General features: G+C 33.0%; 1 protein-coding gene across 6 annotated transcripts in view; it reads right to left on the bottom strand.

Annotated features, from left to right (window-relative positions):
* The window catches only part of PDE9A (phosphodiesterase 9A), a 161,587-nt gene that overhangs the window by 69,034 nt on the left and 73,288 nt on the right, over positions 1-19,265 (bottom strand). For 3 of the 6 annotated variants that reach the window (XM_074300559.1, XM_074300558.1, XM_074300563.1), the window contains 2 exons: positions 6,611-6,665; positions 4,597-4,667 (listed from right to left, as the gene is read on the bottom strand). In XM_074300559.1, the coding sequence (XP_074156660.1) occupies positions 4,597-4,667; positions 6,611-6,665 (126 nt within the window). Of the gene's footprint in view, positions 1-4,596; positions 4,668-6,610; positions 6,666-14,708; positions 14,862-19,265 lie in introns of those variants that run through there. The other 3 variants (XM_074300561.1, XM_074300560.1, XM_074300562.1) reach the window with 3 other exon arrangements.

A 19,265-nucleotide genomic window follows, 5' to 3' on the forward strand; every position in this document is an offset into this window, starting at 1 on the left:
CTGAAGGTCCCTGTACTCAGACAAGGATTAACAGATCCAGACACTAAACTATACTATGAATGGACTTTTTTTTGTCACTTGACAACTTTGCCTCATTGTTGTTGTTGTGCCTTGCCACTGATGCTACATTATACTGTTTGACTATTTAGCCACAAATATATAAATTAAAGTTCAGCCACACCAAAGTAATTCCCCCCAAAAGGGATAGTTCACCAGCATATGCATAATCTGTGTCCTTTCTTGCAAGCCATATCCCTCACCTTGAAATTAAAATTAGGTTTGATTTCTGACTCTCCTGTCCTAGCCTGCTCTATTCATCTTCAGCTATCCACAGATTAGAAGCTGGTTTTGTCCTTTTGACAAGATATTTCACATTGTCTTTTATTTTTTCTTTTTTTTGGTTTTATTTTATTGTTTTTTTTTTTGATTTGATATAAAATTATTAGCTTCCATTAGCTCAATTCTAATTTTTAAGAAATTATTTTCTTCAGTGAGCTATTGAACCTCCTTTTCCATTTGGCCAATGCTATTTTTTTAAGGATGCTTTTCTTCACTGAATTTTTGTGTCTCTTTTCCCATTTGGTCAATTCTTTTTTTCAATGCATTATTTTCCTCACTGGTTTTTTTTTGTACTTCTTTTACCATTTGGCCTGTTTTTAAAGGCATTTAAACCTAATCTTAAGGTATTTAAGTCTTTTTTAAGGTGTTATTTTCTGTAGCATATTTTTGCATTTCCTTTACCAATCTGTTAACTTTTTTTCTTATGATTTTTTTTGCAGCACTACAATTTTTCTTCCCAATTTTTCCCCTCCTCTCTCACTTGATTTTCAAAATCCTATTTGAACTCTTCCATGGCCTGAGTAAACTTCATAATTTTCTTGGAAGCTTTGGATATAGAAGTTTTGATTTTTGTGGGTGTGTGTTTTGATTTTTCTTATCACCATAGTAACTTTCTATAGTCATAATTTTTTCATGTTATGTTTTCATCTTTCCAGTTTCTTGACTTTTAACTCTTTGCTAAAGTGGGGCTTTGTTTCCAGAGTTGAGGATGTAATGTCTCAATTTTCAAGGGTTTTGTGCAGCTGTTTTTCAGAGATACTTCTAGGAATTTGTAAGTTTTCAGTTCCTGCAAGGTGATAGGACCACAAGCAATCTTTTCTACCCTGGCACTTGTGAGAAGGGTCCCTCCTCTACTGTAGCCCACAAGCTCTGGTGTACAGTTGTCCTAGGACTGCCACCTACGACTACAATCAAATCTGAATATGGGCAAAGCAACAGAGTCCTGTCCCAGTTACCTCCTATAATCTCCTTCTGAGTCCTTTTTTTACTCCTTACTATCTATGGACTGAGAGCTCCAGAAGCAACTACTATTACTGAAGATTCAATGGCTCCCAAGGCTTGCTTCTGGTTTGCTGTGGCTTTGTCGTGCTCCACTTTTTCCCAGTGCAGCAGACTATCCCTGCAGAGCTTCTAACTTGTCTTTGGCTAGAAAATTATTTATTCTGTCCTTGTGTAGGTTGTGATGCTTCAAGAATTGTTTTATGGCATTATTTAAAGTGTTCAGAGAGTGGAGGGAGAATTCAGGCAAATTGTTGCCTTTACTCTGTCATCTTTGCTAGAAATTGTAATCTTTTAATTTTAATAATATTTTGATTTTTCCAAATACATGCAAAGATAGTTTTCAACATTCATCTTTGCAAAACCTTGTGTTCCAAATCGTTCCCCTCTCTTCCTCAATCCCTTCCCCAAGACAGCAAGCAATCCAATATAGGTTAAACATACAATTTTTCTTAATATATTTCTATATTTGTCATGCACACACACACAAAACAGATCATAAGGAGAAAAAATGCACAAGAAAGGAAAAACTAACAAATAACAACAAAAAAGGATGAAAAATACTATGCTTTGATACATATCCAGTCTCTATAGTTCTCTTTCTGAATGTGGAGGACCCTTTCCATTTCAAGTCTATTGAAATTACCTTGAATCATCTCATTGTTAAAAAGAACCAAGTCCATCACAGTTGATCATCACATATTCTTGTTTTTGTGCACAATGTTCTCTTGGTTCTATTTACTTCACTTAGCATCAATTCATGTAAGTCTTTTAAGCTTTTCTGAAATCATTTCTTATAAAACAACAATATTCCATTATCTTCATATTCCATAATTCATTCAGCCATTCCCCAACTGATGGCCATCCACTCAATTTGTAGCTCCTTGCTACTACAAAAAACGTTGCTACATACATTTTTGCACATATGGGTTCTTTTTCTTCTTTTATGATCTCTTTGGGATACAGACCTAGGAGACATATTGCTGGATCAAAGGGTATGCATAGATTGATAGCCCTTTGAGCGTTGTTAGGAGGTGTATTCTTAATTAAATATGAGAGAGGCAATTACAGAAAGTAAAAATTAATTTGTTTAAGATAAGAAGGGTAATGGTTGAATGGGAAAAATATTTATTTTGCCTTTCTCCAATAAGGGTTTGGCATCCAAGATACATAAACAATTAACAAATATATAAAAGAGTAACAGTCATTTTCTAATAGATAAGTGATCAAAGGATATGAACAAATGTTTCTCAAAAGAAGAATTTGAAAATATTCACAATCACAATGTTCACAACCACAAATAGTTCTCAAAAGAAGAATTTCAAAATATTTACAACATGCTCTAAATCAGCAGTAAAAAGAGATGTATGTCAAAACAAGTCTTTGGAGGGGCAGCTAGGTGGTACAGTGGATAGTGCACCAGCCCTGAAGTCAGAAGGACCTGAGTTCAAATATGTTCTCAGATACTTAACACTTCCTAGCTGTGTGACCCTGGGCAAGTCACTTAACCCCAATTGCCTCAGCAAAAACAAACAAAAAAACAAAACATGTCTTTGCTTTTACTTAGTACCCTGAAAATTGACAAAGATGAGAAAAACTTGTGATAGTAATGGAGGGGTTATAGAAGGGTAAGTACACTAATACATTTTTGGTGGAGATATTAAATGTCAATCATTTTGGAAAGCAATTAAGCAAAGAAAGGGATTATGATGACCATATTCTTTGAACTAGAGACTTTATTCCTGGACTTATACTCCAAAAAGTGCATCAATAAGAAGAAAATTCAAATATATACCAAAATATTTATAGTAGAACTTTTTGTGAGAATCAAGAATTAAAAACAAAGAAGATGATCATTGGGGAATGTCTAAACAAATAAAAGTAATGGAATATACTATTCTATAAGAAATGATATTTCTAATGAATATAGAGAAGTATGAAAAGATGTATAAAAAATAATACAGAGTAATGTCAGAAGATTCTTACCTCTGGAAATGGAAAGAACAATATAGACATAGACACAAATAAAAAGTGAATGTTAACAATTATAAAGCATGACTTGAATGAAAAATAAAAAATGGGAAGACATTACCCCTCCCTGGAGGTAAGAGGTCCACAGGTGTTGTACATTATATTTTCATACTTTTTCAACGTATTGCTCAGTTGCAGTGATTTTTTTCTTCCTCTTTTTCTCTTTCCCCCCTCTCCCTTTAATCATAAGCTTAGGTTATCAACTGCTAATTAGAATACAGACACAATTTGTAAATATTCCTAATCAGAATAAAAAAAATCCACCAGAAGCCCTACCCATCAGTTAACTGATGGGCTATTATTTGGGTAGACTCTTATTTTCTCCAAATGTGGAAATCTGTATACCTTATTTTTACTCAAGAACAGTGTTTATTGATAGAGACTATCATCGTAAAGGGAGACACACAGCCTCTGGCTTGTGCCAGAGGGAATCTTGTCATGAATAGTGGCATAAAAAATGCTTATCTGGATTTTATGAATCAGGTTGGTGGTTTGTTCATAATATGTTTGAATTTATATTATTGAATAATCTACAAGGTTTAGTTGAGTGTAGTAAGTGTGTCTTATTAGGCATGTCACTTCTAATAAGCCTAAGTAATGGTAAGTCTGTATTAAGTGTGCACCGTGAATAAAAGCATCTCATTGATGCTTTGTATATATTTGGGAATGTATACTTCAGACTGGTGAGGGAAATGTTTTGTTATTACTGCTATTGCTATTTCACTTTAATACATTATTTTTTTGCTTTGAGATATTTTTTATCAATTACTTGAATATTAAAAAGGGATGCATTGGTCTGTGCTTGTGCAGATTCACAAAGTACATTCAACCAGGAATATTTCCTTTGAGTATCCATTGATGTGAGGTGGGGAAAGAAGGTACTCTGGATAGCACCACATTAATAATGTAATAACAACAGGAAATAGCAAGATAAAAACTTAAATTTTCCTGATTTCTGATATGAAAGGTATGACATAAAGTGGACAAAATTTGAAGTTATAAAGTTTAAAATATAGATTTATATTCACTATATACTATATGTATACAACCACAATGTATATTATGCTTTGAAATATTTATTCAAGTGGAAAGGGATATTTCTTACAAAACATTTCAGTAGGAAAGGTATGATCAACTCCTATCACTTAATCAAATTCAGAGAATATTAACTTCTTCATTGAACTATATTGTTCATTTTAATAATGTGGGTGTCAGGGAAACACTTACATTCAAATCGTTTTTCCAGCATTGCCAAGTGATTAGTAACTTCAGTTTTCAGTTCATTGATTTTGAAAGCCCTAAGAATGAAAAAAGAAAAATCCATCAAAAACATTAAAATATAGATCTACCATATTTCACATTTTCACTGCCTTTGATATCTTTTTGGTAGCAAAGGCAAATACTTTCTGAAAATCATGGAGCCAATGAAAACAGACATAACTTTAGAGAACTAGAAAACATGTATTTGGTAGACAAGACATGGTCAATCTTAATTATTATGGACACACAAACAGAACACTTTTTCATAGACTTACAGGATTACTAGAGAAAACTATCCCAATCAGATAAAAATTTCTTAATTCATAAAAAAATAAATAAAATTTATACATTTTTCAATTAAATAAGCAGCATCAAGAGAACATGGTATACAATAACAGCAATATTGTATGATAATACATTGTGAATAATGTAGCTATTCTCAGCAATACAGTGATCCAAGACAATTCTGAAGGACATGATTAAAGGTGATGCTCATCACCAGAGAACGAACAGGTGGAGTTTGAATGCAAATTAAAGATACTTAAAAAAAAAAAAAAATCCTCTATTTTTTTTTTTTTGTTTGTGTTTTCTTTCACAACAAGGGCATGTATTTTTTAAAATTAATTAATTAGTTAATTTATTGATTGATTTCTGAGGCAATTGGGGTTAAGTGACTTGCCCAAGGTCACACAGCTAGGAAGCGTTAGTGTCTGAAGCCAAATTTGAACTCAGGTCCTCCTGACTTCAGGACTAGTGCTCCAATCACTGTGCACCTAGCTGCCCCATGAATTTTAACCTCTGTCAACTTGCTTGCTTTCTCAATGAAGATGGAGGGGACAGAGAAAATTTGGAATTAAAAATTTGAAAAAATGGGGCAGCTAGGTGGTACAGTGGATAGAGCACCAGCCCTGAAGTCAGAAGGACCTGAGTTCAAATCTGGTCTCAGACACTTAACACTTCCTAGATGTGTGACCCTGGGCAAGTCACTTAACTGCAGTCTCAGGGGGGGGAAATTTTTTTTGAAAAAAGAATGTTGGGGCAGTTAGGTGGTGCAGTGGATAGAGCACCAGCCTTGAATTCAGGAGGACCTGAGTTCAAATCTGGTCTCAGACACTTAACACTTCCTAGCTGTGTGACCCTGGACAAGTAACTTAACCCCAGCCTCAGGGGAAAAAAAAATCGAAAAAAAAAAAAAAGAAAAAAAATGTTAAAAAATAATTTTTATGTGAACTTGAGAAAAAAATAACATCACTTTATATTAATTTTTTAAAAATCTTAATGGTTGTATGCTATATCTTGTTAGAACTAAGCTATTTGATTGTCTCTATTCTTACTTTCCTCTTCTCCTCAAACAAATTATTTCTCTTTTAAAAAATAGTATTTCATTTCCCCAAATACATGCAAAGATAGTTTTTAACTTTCACCTTTGCAAAACCGCTTGCTCCAAATTTTTCTCCCTTTCCCACAGCAAGCAATCTGATATAGGTTAAACATATGCACAAATTATTTCTTTAAGAATATATTATATCATTTGGTCGTGTATACATATATTGTATTTAATATTTACTCTAACATATTTAACATGTATTGGTCGACCTGCCATCTTGGAGGGGGGGGGGAAGGAGGGGAAAAATTGGAAAAAAAAGTTTTGGTAATTGTCAATGTTGTAAAATTACTAATGCAAATATCTGGTAAATAAAAACTATTATTATTTTTTAAAAAGAATATATTATATCATACATCTATATGTCTCTGATATTTTATTTTTCATTGTAAACACTCTTACCATTGACATACTTGCAGCTTGTATATGGCTTAGATGTTCTTTGAAAATTGCTGTGAGTTTCATCACCTAAGAGTTTCGTAAATTTAGCTAAGCTGGTTCATGAATGGCACTTGTATATATCTTTATCTAGATAGATAGATAACTAGATACAAATGTCACATATATGGATATAGATATGTATTTAAAGCATTTTACCTTGAAAACTGCTCAGCAACCTGTGTCAACACGCTCTGGAATAATTCCTCTTTTTCTAAAAAACAAAAGGAAAATCAATGGAAAAGAATCAGCAGACACTTCTCTATCCTAAGTTCAATATATTATGAATACATCGACATTTGCAAACCAATTCAGCACATTGAAGAGTTCGAGTTATGCTATATATTTAGATTCAATGTAAGGGAAATTTCCTGGAATTTCCAAGTCATCCTATCTTCTTTCAAAGACAGAGGAACTCATGAAGGAACCTGATAATCTGACTTTAATTTTTCACTAAGGAAGAACTGGTTGTTGAAGAAAAAGTAATAGGAAGCTTAGCTGGGAACTTATCTTCATCTCCTGCCGCCATGCCGCGATCCTCCTGTATCAACAAGGATACAGACTTAGCTCTAGAAATGTCTCCTTTATCTTCTTTTATTCACTATGTCTAGAAAGCACTTCTTTCTCATGTCCATTTCCTAGAAATCTTAGTTTTCTTCAAAGTCAGCTCATATGCTATTATCATATATCCTTAGTTATTAATACGCTCCTTAAAGTTAGCATGTATTTACATAACTGTTTAAATATTTTACCTTCCTAGCAGAATATAAGCTCCTTGAAGGCAAGAAATATTTTAAGTTTTATTTTTTCATTCCCAAAGTCTAGAACAGTATAGTATATCATGGGAATTTAATAACTTCCTGTTAAATTGTTTTAGATGGAATAAAAATAACAAAAAAAGGACAGAAAGTTGAACTGAACAACTTTAGTTCATCATAAGAGTGGGCTTAGACAGAAGAAGACCTGCAGCTAAAATGAATTTATGAGTTTCAGGTCAATGACATAATATAGCTAAGATATGGCTTTTCTGGTTTGTTGTTTTCCACTCATATTCAATACCATATGCCTCAGAGAAACACATAAAATTACTCTGTGCAAGTCTACATCATCAAAAAGATATGAAATTACCCATGCATATGTTTTGTAAATAAAAGCTTTAATTTAAAAAAATAGATATGACCTGATTGGTGATTAATTCATTTAGTTCTGTTCAACGAAAATAATAAATGTGAAAATTTATTATTTGAACAAATATTACACTCCGAAGTATGTACTATGCTAGGCACTAAGTATAAGCACTTAAATATATATAAGTAAAACAAAAACAATTGTAGACCAATTTGAAAGCTAAGTAAATATGAGAAAGGTATTGTGAAGATAATGGATTTATATTCAGGAGTTAGGGTGTGGAGAATGGAGACACACATGTACATGCAAATGCAAAATATATACAAAGTAATAGCGAGAAGGAGAGAATGCTAGTAATTGGAGTAACCAGAAATGGCTTTGCATAGGAAGTGGTCATTGATCTGTATTTTGAAGGTTCTAGGATTCTTTGTGAGACAGAAAATAATGAGGAGAGAATGCATCCTCTGCTTGAGGGGTCATTTATAAAATACATGGAAGCAGAGGATGAAATATATTATATACAAGAAAACCATTGGGCCAATTTGACTAGGGTCAAAAATGTGGGAAAAGAACTAATATGTGTTCTAGACTAGAACTAGACTAGAAAGGTAGGTGGGAGTCAGACTGTGAAGGGCTTTAAATGACAGTCTAAGGATGTCTGGTTTATCTTAGAAGCAATAGGGGAAAATTAGATTTTTTTTGGTAAGGAAGTAAACTGGTATTTACAGGTTAGGCCTGATTCAGACTAGTCATCTGGAATGAAATGAAACCCTAAACCTTTGTAGCTAATAATTAACAAAAGGCGTAAGACTGAGGCATGACAGACTTAGCTCTGGTAGTGGCTTCCTTTGTCTTCATGTGGAACTGCCTCATATCAGCAGGGCAGGGTGTGATGAATAGTTGACAGTCTTGTTACATCTCAAATATGAAGCAGCAGCCGCAGTCACTTCAGGAGATCTTAATTCTGGCATAGTAAGGGAGTTGGATACCTTCTCAGAGAGACATTACACATGACCCTTTACTGATAAGAAGTACAGCATATTCTGAGTGACAACTCTATCACCCATATTCAAGCCTGAATCATATTTCCAGGGCAGAGAGAAGCACTTCTGATCTGCCAGAAAGAAATAAGGGTCCTGCTCACAGTTTCAAGGAGAGAAATAGCAGCACGTATAACTCTAGGGGAATGTGGGACTTGGCCTCAGGTCTAAGATTGAGAGTAGTGTTAATTTTCTGTGGCTGCAGAGAAGCAGAGGCTCTTCTTGGGTAAAGATCAGAATGTAGATCAGAAGAGCAGTGGCCATACCTCTCCCCACATCACACCACTTTGAAAGCTATAAAAACTAGCAGATCCCCAGAACTAACTCTGATGATAGCAGCAAGAAAAACTTTACAACTTTGCCATCCCTGGGTAAGCAGAGTCCACATTTAAGAAAAAATTCAAAGTCAAAAAACAAGATAGAAAAATGAGTGAGCAACAATAACAACAAAAAGAACTAGATCTTTAAAAGCTACTATGGAGGTAAGAAAGACTAAAAATAAGATCAATCGAAGAAAAGACTGAGAAAATGGCTACAAAGCCTCAAAGAAAAATTCTAATTGGACATAAGTCCATGAAAATTCCTAGAAAAGCTAGAAAGAGATTATAATGATAGAGGGAAAATTAGGAAAAGAAATGAGAGTTATGGAAGAAAATTATGAAAAGAGAATTAACAGCTTGACAAAAAAGGCTCAAAAAATCCTGAAGAAAATAGCACCTTAAAAAAATGGCCATATGGTAAAAGACACATAAAAATTCATTGAAGAAAAGAATCTGTTAAAAAGTAGAATTGGTTAAATGGAAAAAGAACAAAATCTCACTGAAGGAAATAATTGCCTAAAAATTTGAATTGTGCAAGTGGAAGTTAATGACTCTATGAGACATTAAGAAATGATAAAACAAACTCAAAAGAATGAAAAAAAAATAGAAGAAAATATGAAACATCTTATCAGAAAAATAATTGACCTGGAAAATACATCAAAAAATGTGATTTAAAGAATTATTGGCCATGATCAAAGAAAGAAAAAATTATCAGGGAAAACTGCTTTGATGTCTTAGATGCAGAAAATAGAATAGAAATTGAAAGAATTAACTGATAATCTTTTCAAAGAGATCCCAAAATGAAAACTTCCAGGAATATTATAGTCAAATTCTAGAGCTGTTGGTCAAAGAAGAAATACTATATGCAGAGAGGAAAAAAAAGAATTCAAATATCATGGAAACACAGTCAGGAACAAACAAAATTTAATGGCTTCCATATTAAAGGAGTAGAAGGCTTGGAATATGATATTCTGGAAGGGAAAAGAGCAAGGATTACAATAATCTACTCAGGGAAACAATGTAATCCTTTGGGGTAAAATGGATATTACTGAATTAGAGGATTTTCAAACATTTCTGATTTTAAAAAAAATAACTGAATAGAAAATTTGACATTTAAACACAAAATTCAAGAGAAGCATAAAAAACATAATTATAAAAAATTCAATAAAATTGAACTGCTTACATTCTTACATAGGAGGATGATACATGTAACTCTTAAGAACATTATCTTGTTTATGATTGGAAGGAGTCTAAATAGGTAGAAGATATGAATGTGAGTCAATTATATTGGGATTCTCTTAAAAAAAAAAAAGAAAGGAAGAGAAAGAGATGCATTGAGAGAAGGAAGAAGGGAGAGATAAAATGGAGAAATAAACCAGGAAGAATTTTTATATTGAAGGTAAAATAGGGGGAGGTGGTGGGCAATGCTTGAACCTCACTCTCATTTGAAATTGGTTCAAAGAGGAAAGAATATATATCACACTCAATTTTGTACAGACATCCATTTTACCCAACGAAGAAAATAAAACAGACTTTTGAGGGACAGGGATAAAAAGCAAAAGAAGAGAATAAAGGAAGAAAATATAATGGAGGAAAATACAGTTAATCATAACTCTGAATGTGAGTGGTATGAGCCCATTCAAAAAATGGAAGTAAATAGTAGAATGGATTGGAACCAGAATCCAACAATATGTTGTTTATGAGACACTCTTGAAACAGAAAGACACAAAATTAAAACAAAGGTTTGGCTCAGAACTTAATATGCTTTAGCTGAAGTTTAAAAAAAAAAAAAAGGGGGGGTAGCATCCATGATCTCAGATGAAGCAAAAGCAAAAATAGACTTAGTTAGAAGAGATAATTGGGGAAACAACAAAATGCTGAAAGGTACGAGAGTCAATGAAAATAAAAAAATTACATCAAGTTTAAGGCCTCATTTATCAGATATTTAAGGAACTGAGTCAAAATATAATAAGTACTATTCCTCAATTGTTAAGTGATTAAAGGCTATGAACAGGTAGTTTTCAGAAGAAATCAAGACTATTTCTGGTCATATGAAAAAGCAAATTAAAACAATTCTGAGATACCACCTCACACCTATCAAAAAATGATAAATACTGAAGTGAATGGGAGAAAATAGGCATATTATAGCACCACTGCTAAGTTGTGAATGTGTTCAACTATTCTGGAGAACAATTTGGAATTATACCTAAACGGTTATAAAAACTATGCATAACCTTTGACCCAGCAATACTACCAGTAGATTTCTATAACAAAATCTCAAGGAAAAAGAAAAGGACCTATATATACAAAAATACTTATGGCAGCTCTTTTTGAGAGATGCTCATCAAATGGGGAATGACTGAACAAATAGTGGCATATGAAGTACTATTGTGTTATGAGGGGTGGTTTCAGAAAAATGTGCAAACAGAAATGAGAAAAAAATGAGAGCTTGCCATGCATTGTAATATCAATGTTATAATTCTGATTAACTGTGAAAGACTTGCCTACTTTGATCAATACAATGATCTAAGTCAGTTCAAAAAGATTCATAATGAAAAAACACTATAAAATTCCAGAAAGAGGACTGGTGAACTGTGAATTCAAATTGAAGTATAATTTTCTTACTTTATTTTTATTGTTTTTTTGGACAATATGGCTAATATATAAATGTGTTTTGTATGAGTTAAATGGATAATTACTATAATTACTTGTCTTCTTAGTGGGTAGAGCTGGGATTGAGAAGAAGAGGAGAGAGAATTTGGAACTCAAAATTTAAAAAAGAAAAAAATGTTAAAAATAAATAATAATTTTAAAAGTCCCATAGAGACCACCAAATTAAAACTGAGAGGAAGAATAAAAAAGACCTCCCAGTGAAAGGTATTTATAATGTCTGTCTGTAAGTCATTTAAAAGTTTTTTTTTTTTAAAGAATGCTACAAAGAAATATGGTGATATTGATTTTGAAGTTAGCAGAGAAAAATGTTCAAATAACAGCAAGTGTAATACCCCCTTTGAAAGTGATTAAGACTGGTAGAGTGGACATTGGAGTTGGATGATTACAGTTCAGTTTGGAAATCTCTAGTGTATCCTGACTCAAAGACTAAAGGAACTGTGATCCCATCTGAAACAGCAGTATCCCTAAAACTTCAATGTCACCCCAAAAGAAATGGGAAAAAGAGAGTACAACCATGGTGGATAGAAGTCTTCAACCACAAACCCATGGGAAATGAAAATCATAGACTTAGTGCTAAAAACTCCTCATTATAGATGAGACAAGTGGGGCCAGAGAGGTTAAGTATCTTTTCTGACATTACACAGCTGACAGAGAAAGGTTTTGGATCCAGGTGTTCTGAGTCCAGATCTACCACCACAGTTTCTACTAGATAATATTTCCTTTAGCAGAGGGTGCTGTGACTTTACTATTAGCACTATGTGATTAGAAGTGGGGAAAACCAGGCAGAGTAATTCAGAGGCTATATTGATCTATGTAAAGTTCTGCTGAAGTCTATGTTTCCATTCTTTGTCTCTTTCCCCCACCTTTTCATTCTCTTTCAAGGAGAGATGAGTCTGCTTTATTAATCCCTATTCATTAAAGTCTATTTGCTTTCCATTTTGCCTCTTGATCAAAAGAAAGTGATTTTCTCTAAGACCACATACTCTTATTTTATCCCTGTTATGACATTCAAGTGGTAAGATTTAAGCATATATTCTAAAGGACATTGATGGCTTTTTTTACCTTAAGGTACAAATAATAATCAGTGAGGACAAGAAAACAAACTATGAAATAATTGATTACTAATTGTTCTTCATGTCAAGGATATTTTTTAGGTACTATATGAGTCCAGAAACTGAATTATGGATAGGGCCTGGAGGCAGGAAGACCCAACTTCAAATCTAGCCTCAGATACTAACTGTGTGACTGGGCAAATCACTTAATCTTGTTTGCTTCAGTCTCCTCATTTGTGTAATGATCTAGATAAGGAAATGACAAACCACTCTGATATCTTTGTCAAGAAAAGTCCACATGGGAAAAAGACTGAAACATCTGAACAATAATAACAACAATGTTATGGAAATATTACTATTTGGCAAACCTGACTAGGTGACTATTAGGATTATCAATGTCCCTAATATTTCTTCCTTGGAAGAAGTCAGTTTACTTTTGGGAAAATTCCAGAGAGAAACTGAAAGAATTTAGTCCCATGTTAGCTCAATTTCAGGGAACTATTGGGAAATCAAAAAATTGTATGCTATATTAGAGATACCATTTTACTGTTGGATAGAATAATATCTAGTCTCCTTATCTCTAAATTTGTTCCCAGAAAACAAACCAGAATGGATATGGAATCAAGTCTAGACTAATGGATATGGATATAATGGATATGGAATCAAATCTAGACTAAGAATAATCTAAAATTTGTTTAAATTAGATCATAATCCCAGTATCTATTCTGAAGTGCTTCAAATCTGACCTGGCCCTGGGGCGAAGGAAGCAGATGGACACTGATTCTCCTGCTGTTTTGTCAGCTTGCTTTTACTAACAATTAGGTCATTACAAAATTGTTCCTTTACCACCATGCCATTTGCACATAGTTAAATTTGTTTGTTTTTTGTTAATATCTGATTTCCTAGTCTGCAAAAAAAAAAAAATGAAAAATGATTTAAAATAACTTATCATAGAACCATGGATATCACAGATCAAAAATTTAAACCTCTATCTTCTAACACTAAATCCAGTTTACCAACAGATTCTTTTTCATAGAATTGGAAGAATAAATGCTTCTAGAAACTTTTAAAATCCATTTAAATCTAGATGACTGGCTGTTTTATATAACATAAATTAAATAACTATAATTGGTTTATTTGATTACACTAGACAGATAAATTATGTTGCTCTGACCCTGGAAGCCTGGTTTGATTGTATATATTGATTAGTTTATCAATTTATTTCTAAATAATTTTAATTTGTAATTTAAGAAATAAAATGCATTTCTCAGATATTAAAAAAAAACTAGATAGTGTGATGTTATATAGTGGAAAGGGCACAAGATTTGAAGTCAGAGGATTTGGGTTCAAATTATAGATTTATCATTTATTATGTGTGACCCTGTGCAAATAACTTCTGCTCTAGTTTCCTCTTCTATAGAATGAGGTGTTAGGCTCAATGACCTCTAAATTCCCTCCCAGTTCTGCAACAGCAACATGGACCTTGAATTCAAAACATATAAATCTAGGTGAGTAATTAAAAGCATAATTTTAAAATCTATTGTTTTGTACATTGAATACTATTATATAAGTCTGAGATATGTGAGTATTGCATGCTATTTTACGATGTTTCACTTTTTCAATCAAAATAAACTACGATATTGCAAACATTTCCGAATGGCTTAAAGCTACTACATTAAAAAAAAATAATAAATCTCCTTATCATAAGGCTGTAGTAGAGACAATGAGCCGTGTCAGTCTACATTTCCTCAACATCTGATTTATCCAACTGGAAGATCTCAATGTCACCCCTCCCGTCATACCCACAACAAACAAATAATCAAACAAAATATACTTTTTTTTTTTTTAAGTCCTAAAAGCTTAAGAGTTAATTTGTTTCCTTTGTCATTTTCTGACCCCACATTTCCCAAACATGAGAATATAGAAGTTCCGCAAAAGGGAACAGGAAGAGTTTTCACTTGTACAATAGGAAAGAATCGACACAAAGGCAACCTAAGCAAGAGCTGTTATTTTAGACTTTTAGGAAAACTCCAGTTCCACTTACCATTCCCAGCACACTGGATACCATGAAATCTGGTGCTAAGCATGAGCACAGAGCCTTTTCTGTCTCTGTTTATTTTGTTGTTTCTCCATCACGATGATGGTGGTTACAGGAAGAGGAGTAGGTCTCATTGTTCATATGTGCAGCTGAAACTCTGTTCTACTTTCACTCTGTCCCTATCCTACAACCAATCAAAACACTCTAAAAGTACCAGTATATTTTAATACAAGGAATGACCATTGGTAGTTTACTCTTTATAGGTGTAATAAAAATAAAATTTAAAATGAAGATATGTGTCTTTACAACTCTAGAATGTTGTAAAATTATATGGTTATAACTTTTCTCTTAAAGAGACAAAGGCCTATTTTTTCAAATAATTTGTTTAAATAGGAAAGCAAAGATGAAACAAATGAAAATGAAGAAAATGAAAGAATATCTTTTAATTCTGATGTCCTTATTAATGCCTAAATTTGTTTATGTTTTCAATTTAATCTATTTTTGTGTTTAACCTGTTTAGGCTTTCAGGTTAATCTATTTAGCATAACTTATTTGTGATTTCAGGAGCAAAATGAAGGAAAATATTAACGGCCAATACTAATTATAGGGTCATTCCACAATTCACAGAAGCTTCAATTATGTTTTGGAATAAGACTTCTCTGTTTTTGAGGAATTGTTTTTTTTCCCCTTTCCCCCTATTTTTAATTTGACTTGAACTATTTGCATATGATTTTTCCTCTCTACCTGGATCCTTTACTCTGATATTCTCTTAGATTCTTTCTTAGCGCATGATTTGACAAAAGAATCATAACTCTGAAGCTCTTAATTTCTATAATCTCTCTATCTACAATTCCTCTATTGCTCTCTGAGTGGGAAATAGGAAGTTGTTGTAGAGTAGGAGGAAGAGAAGAGATGCAAAATTGAAGAAATTGTTACTTCTCTGTACTTCCACCTCTGCCTTGGCTAACTGCCTTTTTTGTCCTTTCTAGTTCAGGACTATGTGCCTTACTGCACTGCCTCAGAATGGTATTATACCCAGCTATGGCAGGGTAAAGCTGTTCTTTCCTATAGAAAAGTAAAAGCAACATACTTTCAAAGTTATGCCTCTAGAGATCTTTGACAATCTTCTTTGTCTACAAGGATGGAGTCTGAAGGAAAAATTAGGCACAAAGTTTTATAGTAATTATCTTCATATAATTTTAGATAAAAGTGCAACAGGGGCTATATTAGAAAAGATGGTCTGTATCCCTGCATGTATTCTATCAACTAAGTGTGCCTGTAGTGAAGCATAAGGAACCCAATTCTTGTTTTTTAGGCTTATGAGAAAATTTTTGCTGTATCAAAGTTTTTTGCATCTTTCAGAAGAATTATAAGACTAAAATACAAAGTGATATCACATTTCTAGAACTGTTGTGAAGATTTACTCTATATCTAAATATCTATCTATATATATGTATCTATTTATATCTATCTATATTATGAGCATCATAGGCAGCATTTGGAGTGCTAAAATAATGATAGTTGCTCATGGCAAGGTGTGCCTTAACCTTATACCAGAAAAGGAGTGTAGTTTATGGTTTTTCTCACCAGTTGGCATGTCACAAAATTATTGTTTGAGATTATTAAGGTTTTGGTTTTATTAGATTTATAATTTATAGCTCCAGAATTGCTATCTCTGTTAGTCTGAGAAATTTTTAGCTCTCTTTCAACACTAGATGTTGACAATATACAGGCAATGAACTCTTCTGTAGCCATAGAATAGTAAAGTAAAATTGCAAAGAAACTATCAAACTTTCTATTCCAGAGCACTTTGCCCAGTTGTCTCAAAATCATTTTCCAATGACTTACTTTTTTGAAGTACCTGAGGAACATTCCTACACTACTTGCTATTACAACTCACCAAAGGGATTTAAAAGGGGGTTATGCTACTGGTAATGTCCTGGGTTATAAGCTTATGTAAGTGCTGGTAGGCACAAGTACAGAAAGTAGTGTTGGGGATTCATAAGATATCTCTACCTTATTAATTACAAAGATTTTTGGAAACTATTCTTACTATTGTTTTATCTGTGCTCTCCACATGCTGGTTCCTGATGGGTTGCTCTGGCTGCTAGTCTGATCCAATTCTTCTGTGCTTCCAAATCTTCCTCTTCTTTTCAGATAAAAGTTTGGATCCTACTCAGCATGCTGTCAGCTTTCTGCCAGAATGGCTGATAGGAAGTTTCCTTTGGGCTAAGGACATACCTTCCACTTGATCTGAGAACTTTAATTCCCTAGAGTTAGTTAAAACTTCTGAGTCTGAGTTAGCAATAACCAAATGCCTCTAATCCTATGCATAGTAAAAGAAAAGAAAAAGAAAGTTCCCTGAAGTTTCAAAGTAATATGGGAGGAGGAGGTGAACAAGTTTCTCAGCTTTGTCACAGCTCTGTCCTTTTTAGCAGCTTCCTGCTCACCAGGATTCTCTCCCCACCCACTTCCCTAGGAGGAAAAGTTGACCTACTCCAAGTTCTGATTTTCCTTATATAAATACTTGTTTGTTACACAAATATTCTCAAAGGGCAGAGAATTAAAGATAGGAATCAAAGTTCTTAAAACTTCAATCCTTTAACTAAGACTCATTGAAGACATTAATTAGTAGTAATTAGTAGTAGAGTTAAATTCTATTCTTATCTTCTAAATAGAATCACATGATATTAAATGATAGAAAATATCAAAAAGGAAAAAATATGAAATATATGTAAAATGAATACTTAATTTGAATGTTAATCCATGTGATAAATTATACTTCTATGTGATGAAACTAGTTTTTTGTGATTAAGTTAAGAATTAAAAAAGGAAAAATTCAATGGGACAAAATGTGATCTTTCAGCAATTGAGTTATTAATATTAAGAAGTTGTTAATATTGATTGAATATTTTTCATGCAGGCCTATGTTTTTATTAATGTAGGGAATTCCTGGTGGGGTAACTCCTCAATCCATTTAGATTCTTACTGCTATCTAAGGCATTGAATTTAGGTGACTTTTTCCATGGCAACAGAGCTATAAGGACTTAACTAAAGTCTTTTGAAAAATAAATTTTAATGACATATTTTGTTTTTGCATTACTTACATTTCCTTTTAAATAGCTTGTCATTTTTATTTTTCAGTGAACACATTTTAAATTAATCTGTCCCTTGCCTTTTCCCCTTTGTCTTGCCAAGCAAATTGAGAACAAAAAAAAAAACAAAACAAAAGTCACAAATATGAAGCTAGACTTTGGCAAAACAAATCCCCTATTAGCCATGTACAGAAACATCTTTCTCTGCATTTAAGTTCATCCTCCCTTTATCAGAATGTGGGTGGCATATTTCATTTTAATTCTTTTGGGTTTAAGTTCCATCCTTGTGTTCAGAGTTTTAAATAGTCCCTATAATATTCTATTTCTGCTCACTGTACTCTTCTTCGTTTATATATTTTGAAGTTGCCTATTTATTATGGCACTGAAATTAATATTTATTGTGGCACTGAAATATTCCATCACAAATTGTACTACAATTTGTTTAATCATTACCCAACAGGACATCTGATCTCATGTCTTCCTAAAATTAGTCTATTATTCACGATATCTTACTGCCTTTCAATTAACTAGATTAAAATATAAGGATAATAACCCCCCTCAAAAATTCAACATGTAATGTGTGTGGTAGTGGTGGGGAAGAATGTCAGAATAGGGTCATAAGGGTGAGGATGATACATAATGGGGATTTTCTGTGCCCAAAGACCATTATAGCAGCTGTGAAGACCTGGCAAGAATGCTGAAACTGGAAAATGAACTGCTGTTATTCTACTAATTGGGATATCACACTTGTTTATATGACACAATTATTTCTAAAATCATATAGTCAACATAGTAGAGGAATATAAGCTAACCCTACTAGAAATCATTGCAAAGATTAGTTCAACATGAAAGATAACAAAGTAAGTTGTGATACTTTGTTCTGATACCACTAGACAGATATGCACATTAGATCAAATCAGAAATACCAGTACCCATCTAGTAGAAATACTTCAGTGAAGATGACATTGACCATTAAAAAGGATGAATCACACATGTACATGAAATGGATGAATATTTTTATTGTGCATAAGTAGTATATCATAACAAAATTGGGACTATATTAACAGTTATAAGTAAGGGTTGTATACTCTTCTTTTTTTCAGTGGAACTTTCAGTTGCAAGGCACACAATAATGTATTGCTAACTACTATTGGGCAATAGTAAGAAATACCTTCTTCCCTAAAGCTAGATTAGATAAGAAATGAAATTGAGAAGCTACTAAAATCTGAAAGGGAAAAGATGGAGAGCCTGAGGCCTGAGGTCACTGAAAATATACACTTAATACAAATTCCAGAAATTATATTTAATAATAAGAAGTATATAAAGAAGATAATATCAATGTGAAATAATTTTCAATGTAAGATGGACATATTAAATTGGAACACCAAAAAGCTCCTTTTGAATTTGACAGGATGAATCTGTCATTTGCTACATTCATCCTGGACACCTGGCAGAAATTATAAAATTA

This window comes from Sminthopsis crassicaudata, chromosome 3 (assembly GCF_048593235.1).
Source record: "Sminthopsis crassicaudata isolate SCR6 chromosome 3, ASM4859323v1, whole genome shotgun sequence".
Classification (NCBI taxonomy): domain Eukaryota; kingdom Metazoa; phylum Chordata; class Mammalia; order Dasyuromorphia; family Dasyuridae; genus Sminthopsis; species Sminthopsis crassicaudata.